Below are 17914 nucleotides of genomic sequence, written 5' to 3' on the forward strand. Positions count from 1 at the left end.
CCCTAAATTCTTCATGCAGTTACTGTTTCCTAGCAGATGATTTCTGAGGCCCAACAGCAGTAGGTAGGTAGTATTCAGCATAGGAATATGTTTCAGCTTGGATCTCACAAAGAGAAATTTGAGCTTTTAGCTGTAGATGCTAATGATGTGACCTTCATCTTGCCTAATTTAAATGTCTACTTCCAGATGAGGTGAGATGAAATGAGCTGCACAACAGAGATGTCTGTTGCTCTCCATTGTGAAAGAAAGGAGGGTAGCCATGGAATTCTCGTCTGTTCTACTCTGTAGACATCTGCTGTTGGCTAGATGAATCCTGTCCTAAGGGGATTGCATTGTGACCTGAAGAAATTTAGTAAATAACTATGCTCATGGTACTGAAATTAAGTCTGTAAGGGGCTGTCCTAGGAGGCTTCATAACAGAGATTAAAGCATTTGAATATCAAAGTGTATGGGAAGAACAAAGAGTACTGCTAGATTTTAAATGGTTTTATGGTTTGAATATCTTACTTGCAAAAATTAGTGGGTTTATTTTAGCTGATTTTTTTTTCAATCAGATTCATCCCAAAATTCATTGGAATTCCAGCTTGGAATAGACAGGGCTTGTCTGTTAACAACTATTTTATTTACTGTGCTTAGATCCCTCAATGAGAACCTCCCTACCCACAAACAGTGTTGGTTGTGTCCATCCCGTGGGATTCAGTAATACTCTCCAGCTTTTGACTCTGGCTGCTTCTCAGCTCCATGCTGGTGAAAGATTACATGTTGCTTCCTCTTAGAAGACCCTGACTCCTCAGTTTCAATGCAAAGACAGCACAAGTGACAGAGAACCTCAGATTGCTCCAGGGCCCCTGAGGTAGTCATAATTATGGGACAAATTCATTTCATAGCATGTTCTTGCCCAATGTTATACACTGAGCCAGAGGGGTGTAGTTCATCTCAGGCAGAGACTGACACAGGCAGAGGCTGATATGACTGTGGTACCTGGTTTTGCTTCTGACGTCCATTGTTTAAAGATTTATAGAACAAATCAGTAAAAAAATTGGTTAGCATGCAGGCTGATGATGGATGTTTTTCCAACTTTATTTTCTTCATCTTTTTCTTCCTTTGGACTGGTTGAATTTTCTTCCTTTACCCTCAGTTCTCCCCACAGCACACAAGTGTCATCTACCTTCCAACTTCTCATCCTTTTCTTACGCAATAGAGTGAACTGCCACACAACATCAGAGCAGCATCCAAAGCTGCTTCAGATATGAGTCAGGTTGGATATTAGGAAGGGTTCTTCACCAAGAGAGTGGTCAGGCACTGGAACAGGCTCTCCAAAGCAGTCATCATGGTAACAAGCCACCAGAGTTCAAGAAGTGCTTGGACAATGTTTAGGCATATGATTTGATTTTTGGGTGGTCTTGTGTATGAGCCAGGAATTTGACTCAGTGATCGTTGTGGATCACTTCCAACTCAGGATATTCTGTGACTCTTGATTCTATAATCAGAGATGGGATGGGATGCCCGGGGTACAAGGGATGAAGCTGGCAAAGGCATATGAAGATGATGGCCCCCATAGCAATGTTTTTAGTGCAGTAGAGAACTGCAGGCCAGCAAGAGTGGAGGAGGAACAGGTGGCAGGAATAAAAAGTGTGATGTGATGAGAGATTGGATGATATATCTCCAAGTGTTGACAGCATATGGACTCGTAGATCAGAAAGATTTTGTGATCTGTGCACGCAGATCTCACATAAAGAACCAAGGTTTCTGCAACATGCATGAAGACCTCCATGGAGGAAGAAACGGAGAGATTTTTTCTTGGAGAGCAGAGAGACAGCAGAGGCCTTCACTGTTGTGGTGAAATGAGCCTGGAAGAAATCATGCAGCTTAGTTGACTTGCCTCTGTTATATTCCCTCTACACATGGGAAGAAATTCTTAGAGATGAGGCCAAAACAAGAGCAATAAGGAGATGATCCTGATTTGCCACAAATCCTCTTGGCCCATCTTTCTTTCCCCCAGGGACATATTATGCCAGTGACATAACAGGAGGTCATCTCCAGAGAACATCCCTTCTAGCTTCTCAGCAGGTCAAGAATAGCTACATTCACTTTGGAAGAGAATGAAATCTGGCTAATGCCATTGGTGGAGGAACATTGTTTGGGGCGAATTTGTGCTTCAGTAGTGCTGAAAATATGTAGCATGCAATACTGTCCAGATGTGAAGAACGCCTTTGTATTTGTACTTGATCTGGAAAAAGCGTGAATGAAAGTAAATATTGTCTGCTTCAGAAGAGATTTTGGCACAAGCTTCCTGTGGGCTTCTCTAGAAGGTATGAGAGGGGAATATAAAATGAAACGTGGATGTTTATAATTGAAGAACATTCTCCTCAGGGAATCGTATCACAGTTTTTTAAATGAAAATTCAGTCAACTAGATATTTAGTTAGCCCAAGGAAATGTTTTCAGTTATCAATTAAAGAATATGTGTGTTCTGTTGCTTGAAGATGCCATATCTTAAAATGAATCAGGATGCCGGATAATTATCACTTTACTCTTTATTAAATTACTGCTTTTCCTCCAGCAGTGGCTGTAGCAACTGTTCAGCCACATTCATTAACTTGTACAGTAAAATGTTTTATTTTAACCACAAATACTAGGACTATGCTTACTACGTAGGTTGTGCCCAAAGTAATGCCTCCCATTTATTTTCACGGAAACTACAACAAACACAAAGAGCACAATAATACTATTTGAGAGAGCAAATTCTCAGCTACAAAACACTATTTTTCAGTGTAGTCACCACCGTTAGCCACCATTCTTACCAGCAATTAACATGAGCCTACATGCCATGATCATAAAATACTGCACCAGCAGAGTTGACCCACTGTTGTCACCACAGCTGAAACACACCACCCACTGCCTCACTCTGCTTACATCCACTGTTTGGTCTCCATAAACATTCAGCAAACATCAATGAATATCAGTGGGTACCAATTTTTCCACACAGAGGAATTCAGTGACACACCTTTGCTTCACACATACTTCCACGTCAGATGCCATTTTGTCAGACTGTCCCTCTGCTGCCATCTGTCACATGGCAATTTGGCCATCTTTTCTCTCAGACTACCAGGTCTTCTATAGCCTAGGATACTGTTGGCCTTGCTGCAAGAACATGGTCAACTTAGTGTCCACCAGGAATCCCAGGGCCTTTTCTGTGGAGCTGTTGTGCAGATGGTCATCCCCATGTACTGCTGCCTCTCTCTGGGAGCAAGACTTTGCATTTCCTTTTGCTGAAGTTCATGAGAACAAGGACATGGAAGCATAAAATTGTGGAAGACATTAGAAGTCAAGTTTGGTTCCTATTTGGAAATAGGCAGAGTCTGTTAAATCTTAAGAGAAGTTAAAAGATCCACTTCTAGTTTCCCATGATGTTGCTAAGCCTTGTCCTTTGGTAGTCTGGCAAACTGGGAACTAATTATTAAATTTCCAGCAGTAGGTTTCCTACAAACAGTATGCTTGTAATTAGGAAGCGTAATTCTGAAAGTGCTGGAAGTCCCATTGCATTATGTGGACTCATGCAAGCTACTATTGGGTCATTTGTACATGCAAAAACAATGTTAGAGTCCTGAATTTAGATTCCTTTTTCTGCAAGCTTACAGAACAATTTCTGGCTTGCATGTGTTTATACTCAGATAGGCCCAATGTAGTGCAGCTTTTTTGAAGGTTGAAATCTCAAAAATCCAGCTTTCCTGGCATTCACAGCAAGTGCTCCAAGGCAGTTTAGCGAGTTCAGCCCAAGCTGAGGTATTGTGCATACAATGAAAGGATTCTCATTGTTCCTAACCTCGGTTGTGAAATAGTATCTAACAAGTGAGGGCAAGTTTTCCATTGTATGTTTTCAGCTTCACTGAACTTTGAAAACAGATAAACCTAATCGCAGTGCAGAGAAAAGATTTTTAAAAAAGAGAAGACCCAAAAGAGTTACAAATAAGCATCTACTCAACATTTGAGATCCTTATTTGTAAAAATACTGTGACACATAAATTGTATGCTATTAAAATATTTTATATTGATGTTAGATAATAGTAGGGCCATACTTTTTTTCTAAGATTATGATTTTCAAGGAAAACTGTTCAAAAAGGGTCTCATTTCTGGCCAAATGCACAGGGTACTTTGTGATCCAAATGTGTAATGAAGGACTGCCTGTTACTAGAGAAGTGCCAAAATGGCACAAAATTGCTAACAATCACCATATTCCTTCATCTTAGTTCAAAGTTAGCCTAGAATGATGTAGGAACATGATGCATGAAAATGTTCACTTTTGCCTTTTCTAAGTGATTTCAGTTAAAACCAGATTTCTTTCTTATGTCACATTCTGTGTTTGTGAAAACAGCAAAGTTAAACACCAAGGTCATTCAGCGGAGTTACAAGTCAGTTGTGTTTTTCTGAGCTTGTTCAGCTTGGAGAAGAGCAGGCTCCAGACAGACCTCATTGCAGCCTTCCATTACTTTAAGGAAGCTTATAAATAGGAGAGAGAATGACTTCTTACACAATCTGATAGCGACAGGACAAAGGAAAAGGGTTTTAATCTAAAAGAGAGGAGATTTAGATTAGATATTATGAGGAAATTCTTTACTCAGAGGGTGGTGAGGCTGCCCAGAGAAGCTGTGGATGCCCCATCCCTGTGGGGATCCCACCCTGGAGGTGCTCAAGGCCAGGTTGGATGGGGCCCTGGGCTGCCTGAGCTGGTGGGAGGCAGCCCTACCTGCAGCAGAGTGTTGGAACTTGATGACCTTTAAGGTGTCTTCCAACTCAAGCCATTTTATGATTTTGTGATTTTCCGTTATGCCTCCTTCAAGCAAAATCCCTGATAGATCTTCATGTATTGACTACTGTAGAGGGAATTATATGTACTCTCTTGGCTATCGTAAGACCACTGTTGCAACATGTTGTTTTGAAGTATAACTCAAAGCCCAGAGAATCAAGATGTCTTGGCATGGTAACGTCTATTCAATAAGAATATTGCTTTTAACTATAGGGATGTGATATGAGGGGGGGAGGACAGGGAGCACACAAGGATGGCTATTCTCACAGGCATTTGATTGATGCTGTGAAGAACCAAGTCCACGCACAGGAGGCATGGCTTCACACTCCATGTTTCACATGGTGCTGTCAGCAAACCTTTCAGAAAGACTCAGCCTACAGATAGGCAGGTTTGCATCTCACCAGCAATGCCACCCTAACACCAGCTGCTGAGAACAAGAAGCCCTGTGAGGAGGTTGTGCAAGTGGGTTCGGCCTACAGATTCTGATCTCATTCAGAATTCCTGTAAAACACTTCCTGGTGTCGCTTGGTTTGAAGATAATGAGGAAAGGGAAAGTATCTGGGAGAATTTTGACACAGTACAATCCGTGTTCTGATGCACATATGCAGCCTCATATTTGGATCAGTCTCTTTTTATCCTGAGTTTTTGATTGAGTTAAAAATCCCTAGGCAAAAACAACTGTATATTTTCTGTAACTTTTGACAATGTGTGTTTGTTAGCTTAACATTTTTGTTTGATTTTCATTTCTGTTCTCAATTTTTTCTTAGATTGAGACTAATATGGTTCAGACATTCAGGCCCTTGCTGGCCAGATCTGGCACAGATGTGGAAAACTGAAAAGGTTCTGCATTGAATGTTTTACTAACTTAAATTCCCCAAAGCTGTACTTTGAGGAACAGATTATTTATTTATTTATTTATTTAGCATAAAATACTGAAAAACAGATGATGCACTGGAGGGAACAGAGGGCCTTTGCATTGTCGTAAGGCAGGTTTTGGCAAAGAATTAATAGTCAGACATTTCTTGTTTTGTAAAATTTCATCATTTTCTATTGTTAATGATAAACAAACTCCAGGGGAATATATATTGAAATCCTTTCAGTTTTTAATGACAGGGGAAGTTCATCTTTGGACAGTAGTTTTGGTTTTATTTTTCAGCTTCCAGATTCACTGCTAGCAATTAAATCCAAGCTTAGCTGTAAGCGAACATGTGACTCACCTTCTTGAGAGTCCAGGAATCTTTGTGTCTCTCACTCGTTATTGTTTTACTTGCTCTCTCATATTTCAAGATTTGTCTTGCGTATTGAAATATTCTGTAGGAGAATAGGAGAAAATCTTACTTTCCCAGAATTATCCATCTTTTCATCAGTATTGACTATAAAAGTCACTATTAGCAAAAGTGGTTGCTGATCTTTGAAAAGTATCAGAATTTTTAGTGCATTTTGATTTGAATAATTGTGGATGTGGCTTTTTTTTTTTTTTTTTTTTTTTTAATTCTCATGTTGCCAATATTTTGAAGAAGTTGCCAGTTTATGAGAGGAAATTCGAAAAAGTTAAAGAATATCAGTGGGCAGGAAAACACTAGGAAAAGAAGTGGAGGGCAAATAGCATCATGGAAGAGTTTGGATTTATTTTAGATCTGGGTACCTAATGTTTCTCTGAATCTGTCATTTTCATTTAATTCAGTAGCTGGAAAATTGCTAAGTGCTCTTGGAGATAACCCCACTACTCTCCACATATTTTAAATTCTCTAATCAGAAGAGCAGTTTAAATATTGTTAAGTTTGCTGACTTAATCACAAAATGTTGCAGTACAGTATTAGATGCAATCAAGAGCAGAAACTGCATCTGATTCCATATAAAAATCCTCCAAGAGAAATATTCTACCTGAAAATATGTGCTAGGTTAAAGGTGAATTTATAAATAAACTATGACTGCTCCAATCCCTGTAGAAAAGTTAACAAAATATCTGTAATATGCTCTATTGGATTTCTTTATAGAAGTAGCAGTATTCATTCTTTTCTTCCATAAAAATGATTTTCCAGATTTTATTGCAAGTCCTGCCTTGCTTAAAAGTCAATCTACATGACTTGCTGCTAAAGGTGGCACCTTTCAACCTTCCAAATCTTAAAACTGTGGCCAATCATGTGGTTTATCTTGTCTGTGACAATATTCAGTATTTCTCAAAGAGCTGCAGCTTCCAAAGTCATGTAAAATCATGAGTTTTCAGCTTTCATTAAGCAATAAGAGAGAAGTTTCTGTCCCTTCGTGCTCTGGAGAGAACAGCTTGGAAATGCGACTCTTAATGACTGAAAAATCAGAAAGCAAATCAATCTCTCATATTGATTTTTCACCCAGTCTTATGATTTTGTGGAAGGGAGCCTGACTCTCATCTTCTGCTGAGACTGACAATGTTGTCAATATTCTGTGATCTCTTGTAGTATATTTTATTGTCAAGATCAGGGCCTCAGATTTTATACAAAATTTTTGATAGATAAAACGGGAGTAGAAATGTGGAAAAAAATGAGACTACTAAAAGTAACTGCATGAGTGTGCAAGTGCATCTGTTTTTAAATGTGCCCTGGAAGTTCATTCTCTGTGGGAGTACGAATATGTGTTCTCCTTGTGCGTACAGCGAAGCACATGTATGTGTGTGTGTATGTGTCCTAGTGGTCCTTCAGATAAAGAGGCTGGATGGGGCTCTGAGCACCCTGCTCTAGCTGTAGGTGTCCTTGTTCACTGCAGGGCAGTTGGACTAGGTGGCCTTTAGGGGTCTCTTCCAACAAGGATTCTGTGGTTCTGAAAGAGACAAATCCGCGTGATGCTGCGTAAGACCGTACTAGATTTGTCCCAGGAGCTTTGATAGCTCAGCCTGCTTAGTGTGCATTTTTGATTCCTGTTGTTTTGATTTTCAGGGCTCACTTTCACATGGTGTATCCAAACTCCTCTCCTCCAGCCAGGCAAGAAAAGTACAGGGCAAAGTTTTTCTGTAATTATAGTTGTAATAAACCACTTTTATATTTCTTCAGAAGCAGTTAACCGAGAACACCCATAAGCTTAGATCCAGCAATCTACTATTTTAAGATTGCCCAGAGCAACTTAATTTTAGGTTTAGTGCTTTGTAATTTAACTAGAGAACTGCACCTAAAATTTTAAGATTCAGTTTTGCAGACCTTAAGAAGATTTGCTTCTTCAAGTTCGTTATTATTTATAGTTGAAGTGTGTTTAATAATTTGCTGTGAGCACAAAACTACCACTGCAGTTCCACTTCAGCTAATTGTGGTTGACAGCATTTTTTTTTCTCCCTGGGTGCTTCAGAGACACTGAATTGAGATCTTACTCTGATCCTAATGAGATCCAGACGGTAATTAGAAGAGTAATGCCCCTTCCACACACACTCTCATACACACACACACACACACACATGCTCCAGAAATGTCAGCACAGTCATTTTATTGTTCAAAGCAGACTCTGGGAGCCTGTGGATTGTGGTGAGGGACTGGCGTGAGGCAAGCAAGAAAAGACACGTTTCTGTCGGCAGACTTCAATTCATTATACAGGACCAAAACACCTTCAGAGGGTATTTGTTAGAGGTCTATGAACCACTAAAAGTGACTCATTTTGTATTTTGGAGTACGTCCTCCTGCCTAACAAAGAGCAGGATTGAGGGGAAGGCAAGAGAAGGAAGTGGCAGTGCAGTCTGGCTGAGCCAGCCGTGAGGAACTGCTGCAGGTGACACTTTTTACATGGTCTGACAGTGTTAGGATGAGGAGGTATGGTTTTAAGCTAAGATTTAGGAGATTTAGGTTAGATGTTAAGAGGAAATTGTTTACTCAGAGGTCACTGAGACACTGGCACAGCTGCCCAGAGAAGCTGTGGATGCCCCATCCCTGGAGGTGTTCAACGCCAGGTTGGATGGGGCCCTGGGCAGCTGAGCTGGGGGGTGGCAGCCCTGCACATGGCAGGGAGGTGGGACTGGGTGGGCTTTAAGGTCCTTCCAACCCAAGCCATTCTATGATGCAGTCATTTCCAGAAGAAATTTCCAGGCTTGTCTGACACTGGGGTCCCTACAAGGCTTTCAGGGGCCTTGCAGACAGGCACCATCCAAAAGAAAACTGGTTAGGTTTCCATAGGCTCAGTTAGACAGAAGAAAACAGGAGGGAAAAATGATCATAGCAAAGGCTTGAGTGTCTTTGACTGCATATTACCATATTAAGCTGAGAAAAGTTAATGCTGTTGAAAAAAAAAAAAAAAGAACTAGGAAGATATCTAAGGAAACACGTTTAAACAGCTAAAAATGAGTCAGCATACAGGAAGCTCATTCGCATGGCTGGTGAGTACAGTGAGATTATCGGGAAATCTTTTTTCACACTTTCCCTCTCCCCCTCTTCCCTACATTGCAGGCTAATGACTCTGCTTCTCAAAATGTACCCAGCTGAAGTCTGAAGTGTGTCCCTTTCCTGGAACCTTGAATTTCCCTTGGTCCTGCAGCAGGGATGGTCCTCCTTCTGCAGCCACTGGGACACAGGACAACTTGCCTGCAGGCTACAGGTTTTTTGTGAAGCCTCAGACATGTTTTAAAGCTCACTAGCTAACTGTGATGTTTAGGAGAGAGTAACTTCGATTTCACAGTGAGCATTTCTGAGGCCATTTTTTAAGCAGCGCACAGAAAGGATTTGGTTGAGTATTGAAGTGAAGAAGTGAAACTGTAAGGCCTGGATTTATAGCATCTATTGAGGCAGCTAATACCAATGGTAACTGCACTTGTAATTTAGAAACACTGTAATTAATTTAGGGATCTAAAGTAATTAAGGATAATTAATAATAATCATTAATTAAGGTGTAAATTAGGTGGAGTGAATCCAATTGTAAGGTCACACTCTCGCTGATTCGATTTGTATTTGTAATGGAGGTAAGAGGCCTCAAAAAGTCTTCAGCTCTCATCCAAAGATATCCTCTAACATACCTTGCTTAGCTACAGATGCCAGCATCCCCAGCATCCCTCAGAGGTACCAACTTGGACTGGTTGGCTCCAGAGACTGAGCTGCACAGCCCCACAGGACACGGTGCTGCTTCCCCTCCACCCCAAAAGCCATGAAGATTGCAGCTCCCTTGAAAAGGGAGGGTTTGTGCTGCTGCTTCCTTCGTGGAAGCTACTGTAAATATTGTAGGGAAATGTTGGGTTCCCAGACTGTCAGTCTGGCGTCTTTCACAAGACTAATCTTTTACTGGGGATGTGGGGAGCTGAGGGTTTTTTTCCTGTGCTTCGGAGTTGCAGTTTACTTGATAGAACATATGGAAGCACATGCACTGGCAGGCCTGCCGCGCCGATCCTCACGGGATGCCCAACTGCCTTGTTTCCTGAGTACATGGTGTTCATCAGCGTGGGCTGGCTGTGATGCAACACCAGCCAACACCCCGAGTGCTTAATATTCTTGATATAACTTGACTCCAGGAATGACTAAAGCCAAATGGGCTTTAACTTTTCTCCTTTCTCAGCCAAATCTGCTTTAACTTTTCTCCTTTCTCATTTGTACTTATTCACATGGAGGCTGTGCCCATGATGCAAGTTTGTAAAGTCAAACCACAGCTCGGAGAAGGAAGGTGTGGCTTCCTCCTTTGTTCCCTCTGACTTGAAATAGAAACATGGAGAAAGCAAAATGTACCTGCCTTTAAAGGAGATGCATGGATGCAGAGCTGTATTACTCAATGATGTCTGTCAGCCCGCTGGAGCGAAGCTCCCAATGACTTTCAGTTCAGGTTCAGAGTTTTTTTAATGTGCACTGATGGAGTTTTCCAGGGGGGAGTCCTAATCTGACTGTGCTAAACCCTTAATAGCCACTTATTTAAGTGAGGTAACAACACAACTCTTTCCACTCAAGTTTCAACTGCGGATGCTTGAATCTTCTAGATGGCATTTGGGTTCAGCATTCTGTAAAAAATAATGGGGAAAAAAAAGAAAGCCCTTTTTGAAATCCTGTTTTGCATTGGCAAGGCACAAAATAATGATTTCTACTCACCTCCAAACAAAAGGTGATAGGAGATATTATGCTACTCTAATCTCACTGATTACTATTTTTTGCAAAATGGAGTACAGTACAATTACTAGTACATGATGATGGGACATAAATAATTTAAACAACAGCTGTCAAAATAAATGAGTAAAGTGCATTTTGTGATAAATTACACTTGTGTTTTTTAATGCGTTTCTCACTTAGTTGAAAAATTCAGTAATTTGCAATGGATCTCCCAGTCATTAAAGTGAATTAGCAAACTTCTGCTCTCTTAGCCATGATTTTAATCTTAACTAGAAAGGAATTATTTAGTATTATTTCGTAAGGGTTCCTTCTTAATATTCCTTTACAGCCTCAATCTTACAGTGTAATATAAGTTGTGTATGTATCCTGGTGACTTGGATTTTAGAGCTGGAAGCTGATTATGAACAGTAAAGAATTTCAGCTAGCATGAAGATGTAATTGTTTTAAATAATGTAGAACATCAATTCATATTGCCAGATGTTTCACTCCTATTGGTATGCGAGTGCTAACAGAATTTGTGCTTGCTTATGTAGTGCAGAATGGAAAGTTATTTCTAGAGGCCTAATATCAACATTAATGTGTACACATCTGCTTAATTTGTCTGCTTACATGTGTTTAGCTCATAACTTATGTCAAACTCCATTGTCATGGGTTTTCTGTATATGCATATTTCTGTACATACATGTGTACACACATATCTAGGCATGTTCTCCTTGATAGTATGCAGAATTGTTTTTCACTTCCTGTCTCCTGAAAACAAAGGAGGCTGCCACATCTCTGCAAATCATAAGTGAAGTAATTTTTCCATACTACTCTACGATGATTTGGGGTTTTTTTGAGCCAGAATTGGTTATAAAGAAAAAACATAGCAGAAAACTCACTGAAATTGGCAGCAGGCTTCCAGTGCATTAGTAATTACTAGTAATAATTGGAAGAATTTTTTAAAAGCATTTGATTTGCATGAGGTTATGGAGATGACATGAAGTATTTTTACAAATCATCCCTGATGAAGAATCAGTGTTTGGCCATTCCAGTCTTCCATTGAAATCAAAGAGCAAATTTCCTGTAAGCGTTACTCAGAATATGGAGAGACAGAACAGAAACACCTAAATGCAGACTTCTTAGGGTGACTCTGGGATATATCATGACACAGAAAGAACGAACTGAAATAGTGAAAATAAAAATTGTTCGGAGCTGCTGGCAGTGTGGTGTGTGCAGGAGTAAGTGCCAGCACAGAGAGACAAAAAAGAGTCGGAAAGGCAAATAAGTAAATAAATGGCTTTGTCGGCATGGAATATTTTCCCTGATTTGTCCCCAGCAGGGCAGATATGACAGATATGACTGTCAACCTGAGTGACAGTGTTCATCCCATCTATACAGGTGGTGTCTTCAGAAGAGCTGAGACTTTTTGTCCTGCTTCTAGCTGTTTCATCTGGGCCATCAGTGGCTCAAACTGACACAAACCATTCAAAATTAAACAGGCCTTTGTTTTAGGGAATAAGCCTCAAAATGAAGTCTGTAATTTAGGAATAGAAATGGATTGTTCCTCAGCCTAAATATTCTACCTTGAAATTGAGTTCAATATTTCTACTGAGTGAGAGAGTGGTTGTTTATATAAATTGACTTAGCAGTTGATATTAAGGGGCTAAAAATTTGCAGACTGTTCCAAAAACGTAAAATGTAACATGGGAATAGGTTCCGTTCTCAGATGAAAGTAGGAACCAGCTGATGGCTGTCCCCTGATTCGGAAGAGTTACGGATGTCACCCAGAGATGACGCTTTCATGTCCCCAAGAGGTGCTAGAGATGAAGTTGAGAATTCCTCATTCACTGTGTGTGTACAGACACATACACGTTACAGTTTTAATCATTCCTTACATCTAACAACTGCAGTGCTACACCATAACATCCCAAAGATTAGAAGGATTGGGAACTACTGTCCATTTGGGATGGGCGACAGGAGCTTTGTTAATCCCAGTCAGAGCAGCATAGATTTGCTATGCAGTCACAGAGGAAAAAGCATTTAGCGGTTGGCAGACAGCTAGAGCAAATTTTCACTTTTATTTAGAAAAAGAGAAATCGAAGAATCAAGGCAGCTACATAAAATTAACAGGGTAACTGATCAACAGGGGACAATTTAATACCAATCCTTCAAGTGTCTGGTCTTTAAAATTTCAAGTAAAGGTTCTAACATAATCTACAGCCAGCGCTAGAATTAACAGTGATTTGTGGTAACTTGATGTTAAGTAAATGGTCTTGGCCATGCCCAGCAAAGTTAGTAATTCCACTGCCATGCAGGGAAGTGAGCACCAGCCAAGCTACAATCAGAACCTTCCACAGAAATGACCCAGGGAGAATTTTTTCACCTTTCTAGTGGTTGCCATGGTGCATGATCTTCTAAAGGCAAAATTTCCAAACTCATTCTGTCTCCCACGATCAAATCCTATAAAACATTTTTAGAGTGTGTTATTACTCATCAGTATGTAAAAATGGCACCACCTTACTCAAAAAAATCTGTTCCCTGGGTGTACTGAGATTTATGGATGCAGCCTTGGCCAGTTGAAATACTTTTGTTGTTTTATTTCCCCTTAGCTCTGTAGAACCGGTGCAGTTCACACTTATTCCACTCACTTGTTAATCATGGTTCAGATCCATCTCATCTACCTTCATGTACTGCCCAGGTTTCTGTGTCCCTGCTGTGGTCAGCTGAGCAGCAGTGATCTCTGAGATCAGTAAGATTTGGGGCTGCAGATGGGAGGCAGGCGACTGCTTCTCTCCACAGACCATGGAGAAAGTCTACAGGTATAATCTAGGTGACAGCAGTAGGTGTCTAAATATAGTTGGGTGAATTCAGGCCACACTTTCATCTGCAAGTCCTTTGTTGGTACATGAGCCTGAAGATGCCAAGCTCGCTTTCAGTTCATAGAATCATAGAATCATACAATCATTCAGGTTAGAAAAGACCTCAAAGATCATAAAGTTCAACCACAACCTAACCACACTACCCTAACTAACAACCCACCACTAAATCATGTCCCTGAGCACCACATCCAAACAGTTTTTGGACACAACACAGTCACAGGGGTGGTGACTCAACCACCTCCCCAGGGAGGCTATTCCAGTGCTTAACAACCCTTTCTGTAAAGTTTTTCCTGATATCCAACCTAAACTTACCCTGGCACAACTTGAGGCCATTTCCCCTCGTCCTGTCACCAGTGAGAAGAGACCAACCCCGCTCTCACTGTAAGCACCTTTCAGATATTGGAAGAGAGCAATAAGGTCTCCCCTCAGCCTCCTTTTCCCCAGACTGAACAGCCCCAGTTCCTTCAGTCGCTCCTCATAGGGCGTATTCTCCAAGCCCTTCACATAGAACGGCTTGGGTTGGAAGAGATCTCAAAGCCCATCCAGTCCCAACCCAACCCCCTGCAATGGGCAGGGCTGCCACCCGCCAGCTCAGGCTGCCCAGGGCCCATCCAACCTGGCCTTGAGCACTTCTGGGGATGGGGCGCCCACAGCTCCTCTGGGCAGCTGAGCCAGCACCTCACCTCCCTCTGAGTAAAGAATTTCTTACTAACGACTAAGCTAAATCTCCCCTCGTTTAGCTTAAAGCTGTTGAATGCAGTGTAACTGAAGTAGCTGATTTTGCACCAGAGGAAACAAACATTTTAAATAATTATTTGCTATCATCTTCAGTGGTAGTTTTGGCCTGCTCTCTGATGGACAGCTCAATGTGGTTTCAGAACAGATTCAGATCCTTACCATGGAGTTTAAAGTCTATTTGGACAAATCCAGTTAAGTTGTGGGTGTCAGGAGTGCAGAAGGCTGTGTCTGAGTTTTTGGCTTTATAGAGGATGGTTCCCAAAAACCTCTTGGAGGCTGCTACAAAGTTTTGCAGTCATGATCTCAGACACAGGGAGATAGCATAGTCTCAGAACCATTTTTCATGTTCACACAGGTGAGCTGGATTTGTGTAAAGATATTAGCCACTCAATCATGAGCTCGTATCTGAGACACCTGTCCTGCAGGCAGGCTGCTCTCTTGGAAGAGGGGGCATTTTCTTTAAAGGTCATAGCAAATGATATCTCAGCATGGTGGTATGGATGAATGCCATTGGGAATGTTGCTGGATCTGCAGAATTTAGATATTCAGTCATTCTGTGATTCTGTGATTCTGTGATAATCGATTGTGATTATTTTATATTTACAGTCACAATAGATTTAGTGATATATAACTGTATAAATATTTCTCATCACATTTTAGACATATCCTGTCTATGTCCTGTCTGTATTTCATATTTATGGTACAGAGTTTTTAACGTGTTGTGCAACTTTACAAGCACCGTGTGTTGTCACACCAGGGGTGATGGTTGTGTAGTGAAAGACCTGGTGAACTCCATTGTCTGGGGACAAAAGAGTATATGAGTCTGCAGTTGGTTCTGAAAACAGGCTTGAATGAACAGTATTTTATAAAAGCTAATCATTATTCATTAAAATTTTAAAAGATCACATGCTTATATAGGCTTTCATTTCCTTATATTCTAGTTTAACTCAAAATCAGTATCATTAGTGAAACTGAATAATCTGCTGTTAGGTGACAATGTGTATTTTGAGTATCTGAATTTACATATCGGGGCTACAACTGCAATGCATATTTTTTCCCAGGTTGTTTCTTTACAAATGGTATATGCCCCATTTGTCTAAACCCTACCTCTGTGATTACAAAATAACCAGGTTACATAAAAATAACTAAATTATATATTTGCATACAATACTGCTGTGGCAGTGTTACACATACAATGGCTCTGCGGAAGCCATTTGGGGCTGTGCAATTCTTATGGGTTTTTTCATTGAAATGGCTTGTTATTTCACCAGCAGTACTGCAGAGTCCTTCCAGGCTTTTGCTTGAAAACATTTTTTTCATTATTCTACTCTAATTACTGCAAATGAAGTAAACAATATTTGGTAAAATAAATAATAAAAGACAATAGAAGAAAGTACTGGTAATGCAGTTCTTCCTGCCATTAAAACCTCTGGGATTTTTGAAGTTAAGTTTCAAAGTCTTTGGGCAGAAACCAGCCTTTAGTTAAGTGTTTGAATAGCACAGTGGGACCCCAATTCATGGCTGGGCACTGACAAAATAACACTACCAAAAATAGCTGCAGGATTGGGTCCTCCAGTAGCAAAAGAGAAGTCAGAGAATGCGTAATTTGAACAAATGCTTTGGCTGTTGCCAGTGGGTCTGCTGTCCCTATTGTTAGTTAAAAAGACAATTATCCTGCCAGTTATCTGCAGTGTTGCCTATCCATTTGCACGCCACTGTCTTCATTCTTTATTACCTTTCTAAATTGAGTTAAACATCAGTGTTCTATGGAAGACCATAGCCAGCATTCAGGGAGGCACAAGATATGACTCCACCATATGATACCTCGGTGGTGGATCTGGCCTGAGACGCTGCTGCTGCTGCCTGCAGCCATTCTGCCCGCTTACTGCCAGGGTTGCTGGGGCTGTGCTGGAGCTCTAAAGCAGATCAGTGACATGAATTGGTTTAACACAAGCATTGCTCTTTCGTCTTGTTTGCCACAGGGACATATTTCATAGTCCCATTGTCCTGTGCAGCAGGCTTGGCCCAGCACAAGGGTAGTGGTGCTGGCTGGAAGGAGAAGTTGGAAGCCCATGGTTGTCTCCACATGATTCATCACATGCAGTTGCGCTCCCAGAACTGTGTATGTGCAGAAAGCAGAGCCATGATCTTCCTTTCACAGATGGAAAGAGAAAACTTGCTTTCCAGGAGAGAGGTGCAAAATCACCAGATTGCTTTTTTATTTAACCAATTCAGAAGTTTTAGCTTTTTATTAGAGATATCGCAGGTTATTTTTGGTTAAATTCTTCAGAATTTGAATCAAAAGTAGAAAGCTTTTTTATTTGTTACTTTTTCCAAATATCTAAATATCCAGTATATCTGCAAGGAAAATCCTAGATGGATGGATTTCCTTAGCTTCCAACTGATGGTCAAGGTGGGTTTATTGCATTGGATTTAGAACTGCTCACTGGAGTGGCCTGGTCAGTGTAAGAACTGAACCAAATATATGTGCAACACAGAAACGCCTTTGAACGCTATCAGAAGATGTAATTTCCCTGCATGCTGGTCCCACTTAGACATGGAAAGAATTTCTAACTTGGAGTATGGGCCAAGAGGCTGAAGACAAAAGTTCTTGCTGATGGGCTGTGCTCCAGTGATCACAGACACGTATCCAGGATGCTGTTAGGGCCGCAGATAGAGCCGTCTCATGGGAGCCTCCAACCAGAGAAAGCTGGAAAAGCTGCGAGGCCTGAGCTGTAGCAGCATGTTGTAGTTACGCCCTACCGAGGTGAGATCATATTCCTCTGTAATCTCGGAACCGAAAGCAGCAGCTAAATGGCAGTGTCATTAGGAAATTGGTATGTAACATGTTTGCAGCTCTCTCAGATCCCAGTGCTCACACCTTCTGGACCGGAGTCCAGACTGCTGAATTCTTTCAGAGAACGCAGGGATGAGCGCTGCATACAAACTCCTTGAAGGGCGGATTGGAGGTGACAGTAAGCAGCCTAAAAAATGTCTTGGCGAAGGACATTCTGCCTGTGTTTATTTCTGGGCAGGCTGTGATAGTGGCTGGGGTGTAAAACAAATATGACAGCACAGATACCTGAGCAAGTTGCTGAGGGGTAATTGGAAGATCGAGTGCGAACGCTGAATGTGTTGCCTGCTCTCATTCAGTGACAGGCGCTAAGCTGCCTTACATTCACCACGGGGTAAGGGCACGCACATGGACAGTTATAGCAGAGCATCTGTTCTGCTGTAAATCCAGACCCCAGTTACCTCGCAGTAATGTGTTCACGGAGCCATACCCTTAATTATCCTAAATAGACAAATGCATGATGCAAACTGAAGATTTCAGACATATGGACATGCCAGAAGTTTAGAATCTCTAGTGGGTGAGGTTTTAGAAATGTCTTCAGGGGTTACCAGAACTTGTTGCAGCCCCAGATCTGCTTTTGAATATGTCAGCACTTGTTTAGGATAAATATTAAATGACTT

The 17914-nt window shown here is 41.1% G+C and overlaps 1 protein-coding gene across 3 annotated transcripts in view; it reads left to right on the forward strand.

Moving 5' to 3' along the window:
• Positions 1-17914, forward strand: part of SAMD12 (sterile alpha motif domain containing 12) — a 178192-nt gene that overhangs the window by 139988 nt on the left and 20290 nt on the right. Inside the window, exon 5 of one of the 3 annotated variants that reach the window (XM_042839745.1) lies at positions 9207-10959. The exons of the other annotated variants lie outside the window; for them this stretch is intronic. Coding sequence (XP_042695679.1) covers positions 9207-9211 — 5 coding nt within the window. The 3' untranslated portion in view covers positions 9212-10959. Of the gene's footprint in view, positions 1-9206; positions 10960-17914 lie in introns of those variants that run through there. 3 annotated transcript variants of the gene reach the window in all.

This window comes from Centrocercus urophasianus, unplaced genomic scaffold (assembly GCF_019232065.1).
Source record: "Centrocercus urophasianus isolate 14NV4802_14NV808 unplaced genomic scaffold, USGS_Curo_1.0 seq_11, whole genome shotgun sequence".
NCBI classification, from domain to species: domain Eukaryota; kingdom Metazoa; phylum Chordata; class Aves; order Galliformes; family Phasianidae; genus Centrocercus; species Centrocercus urophasianus.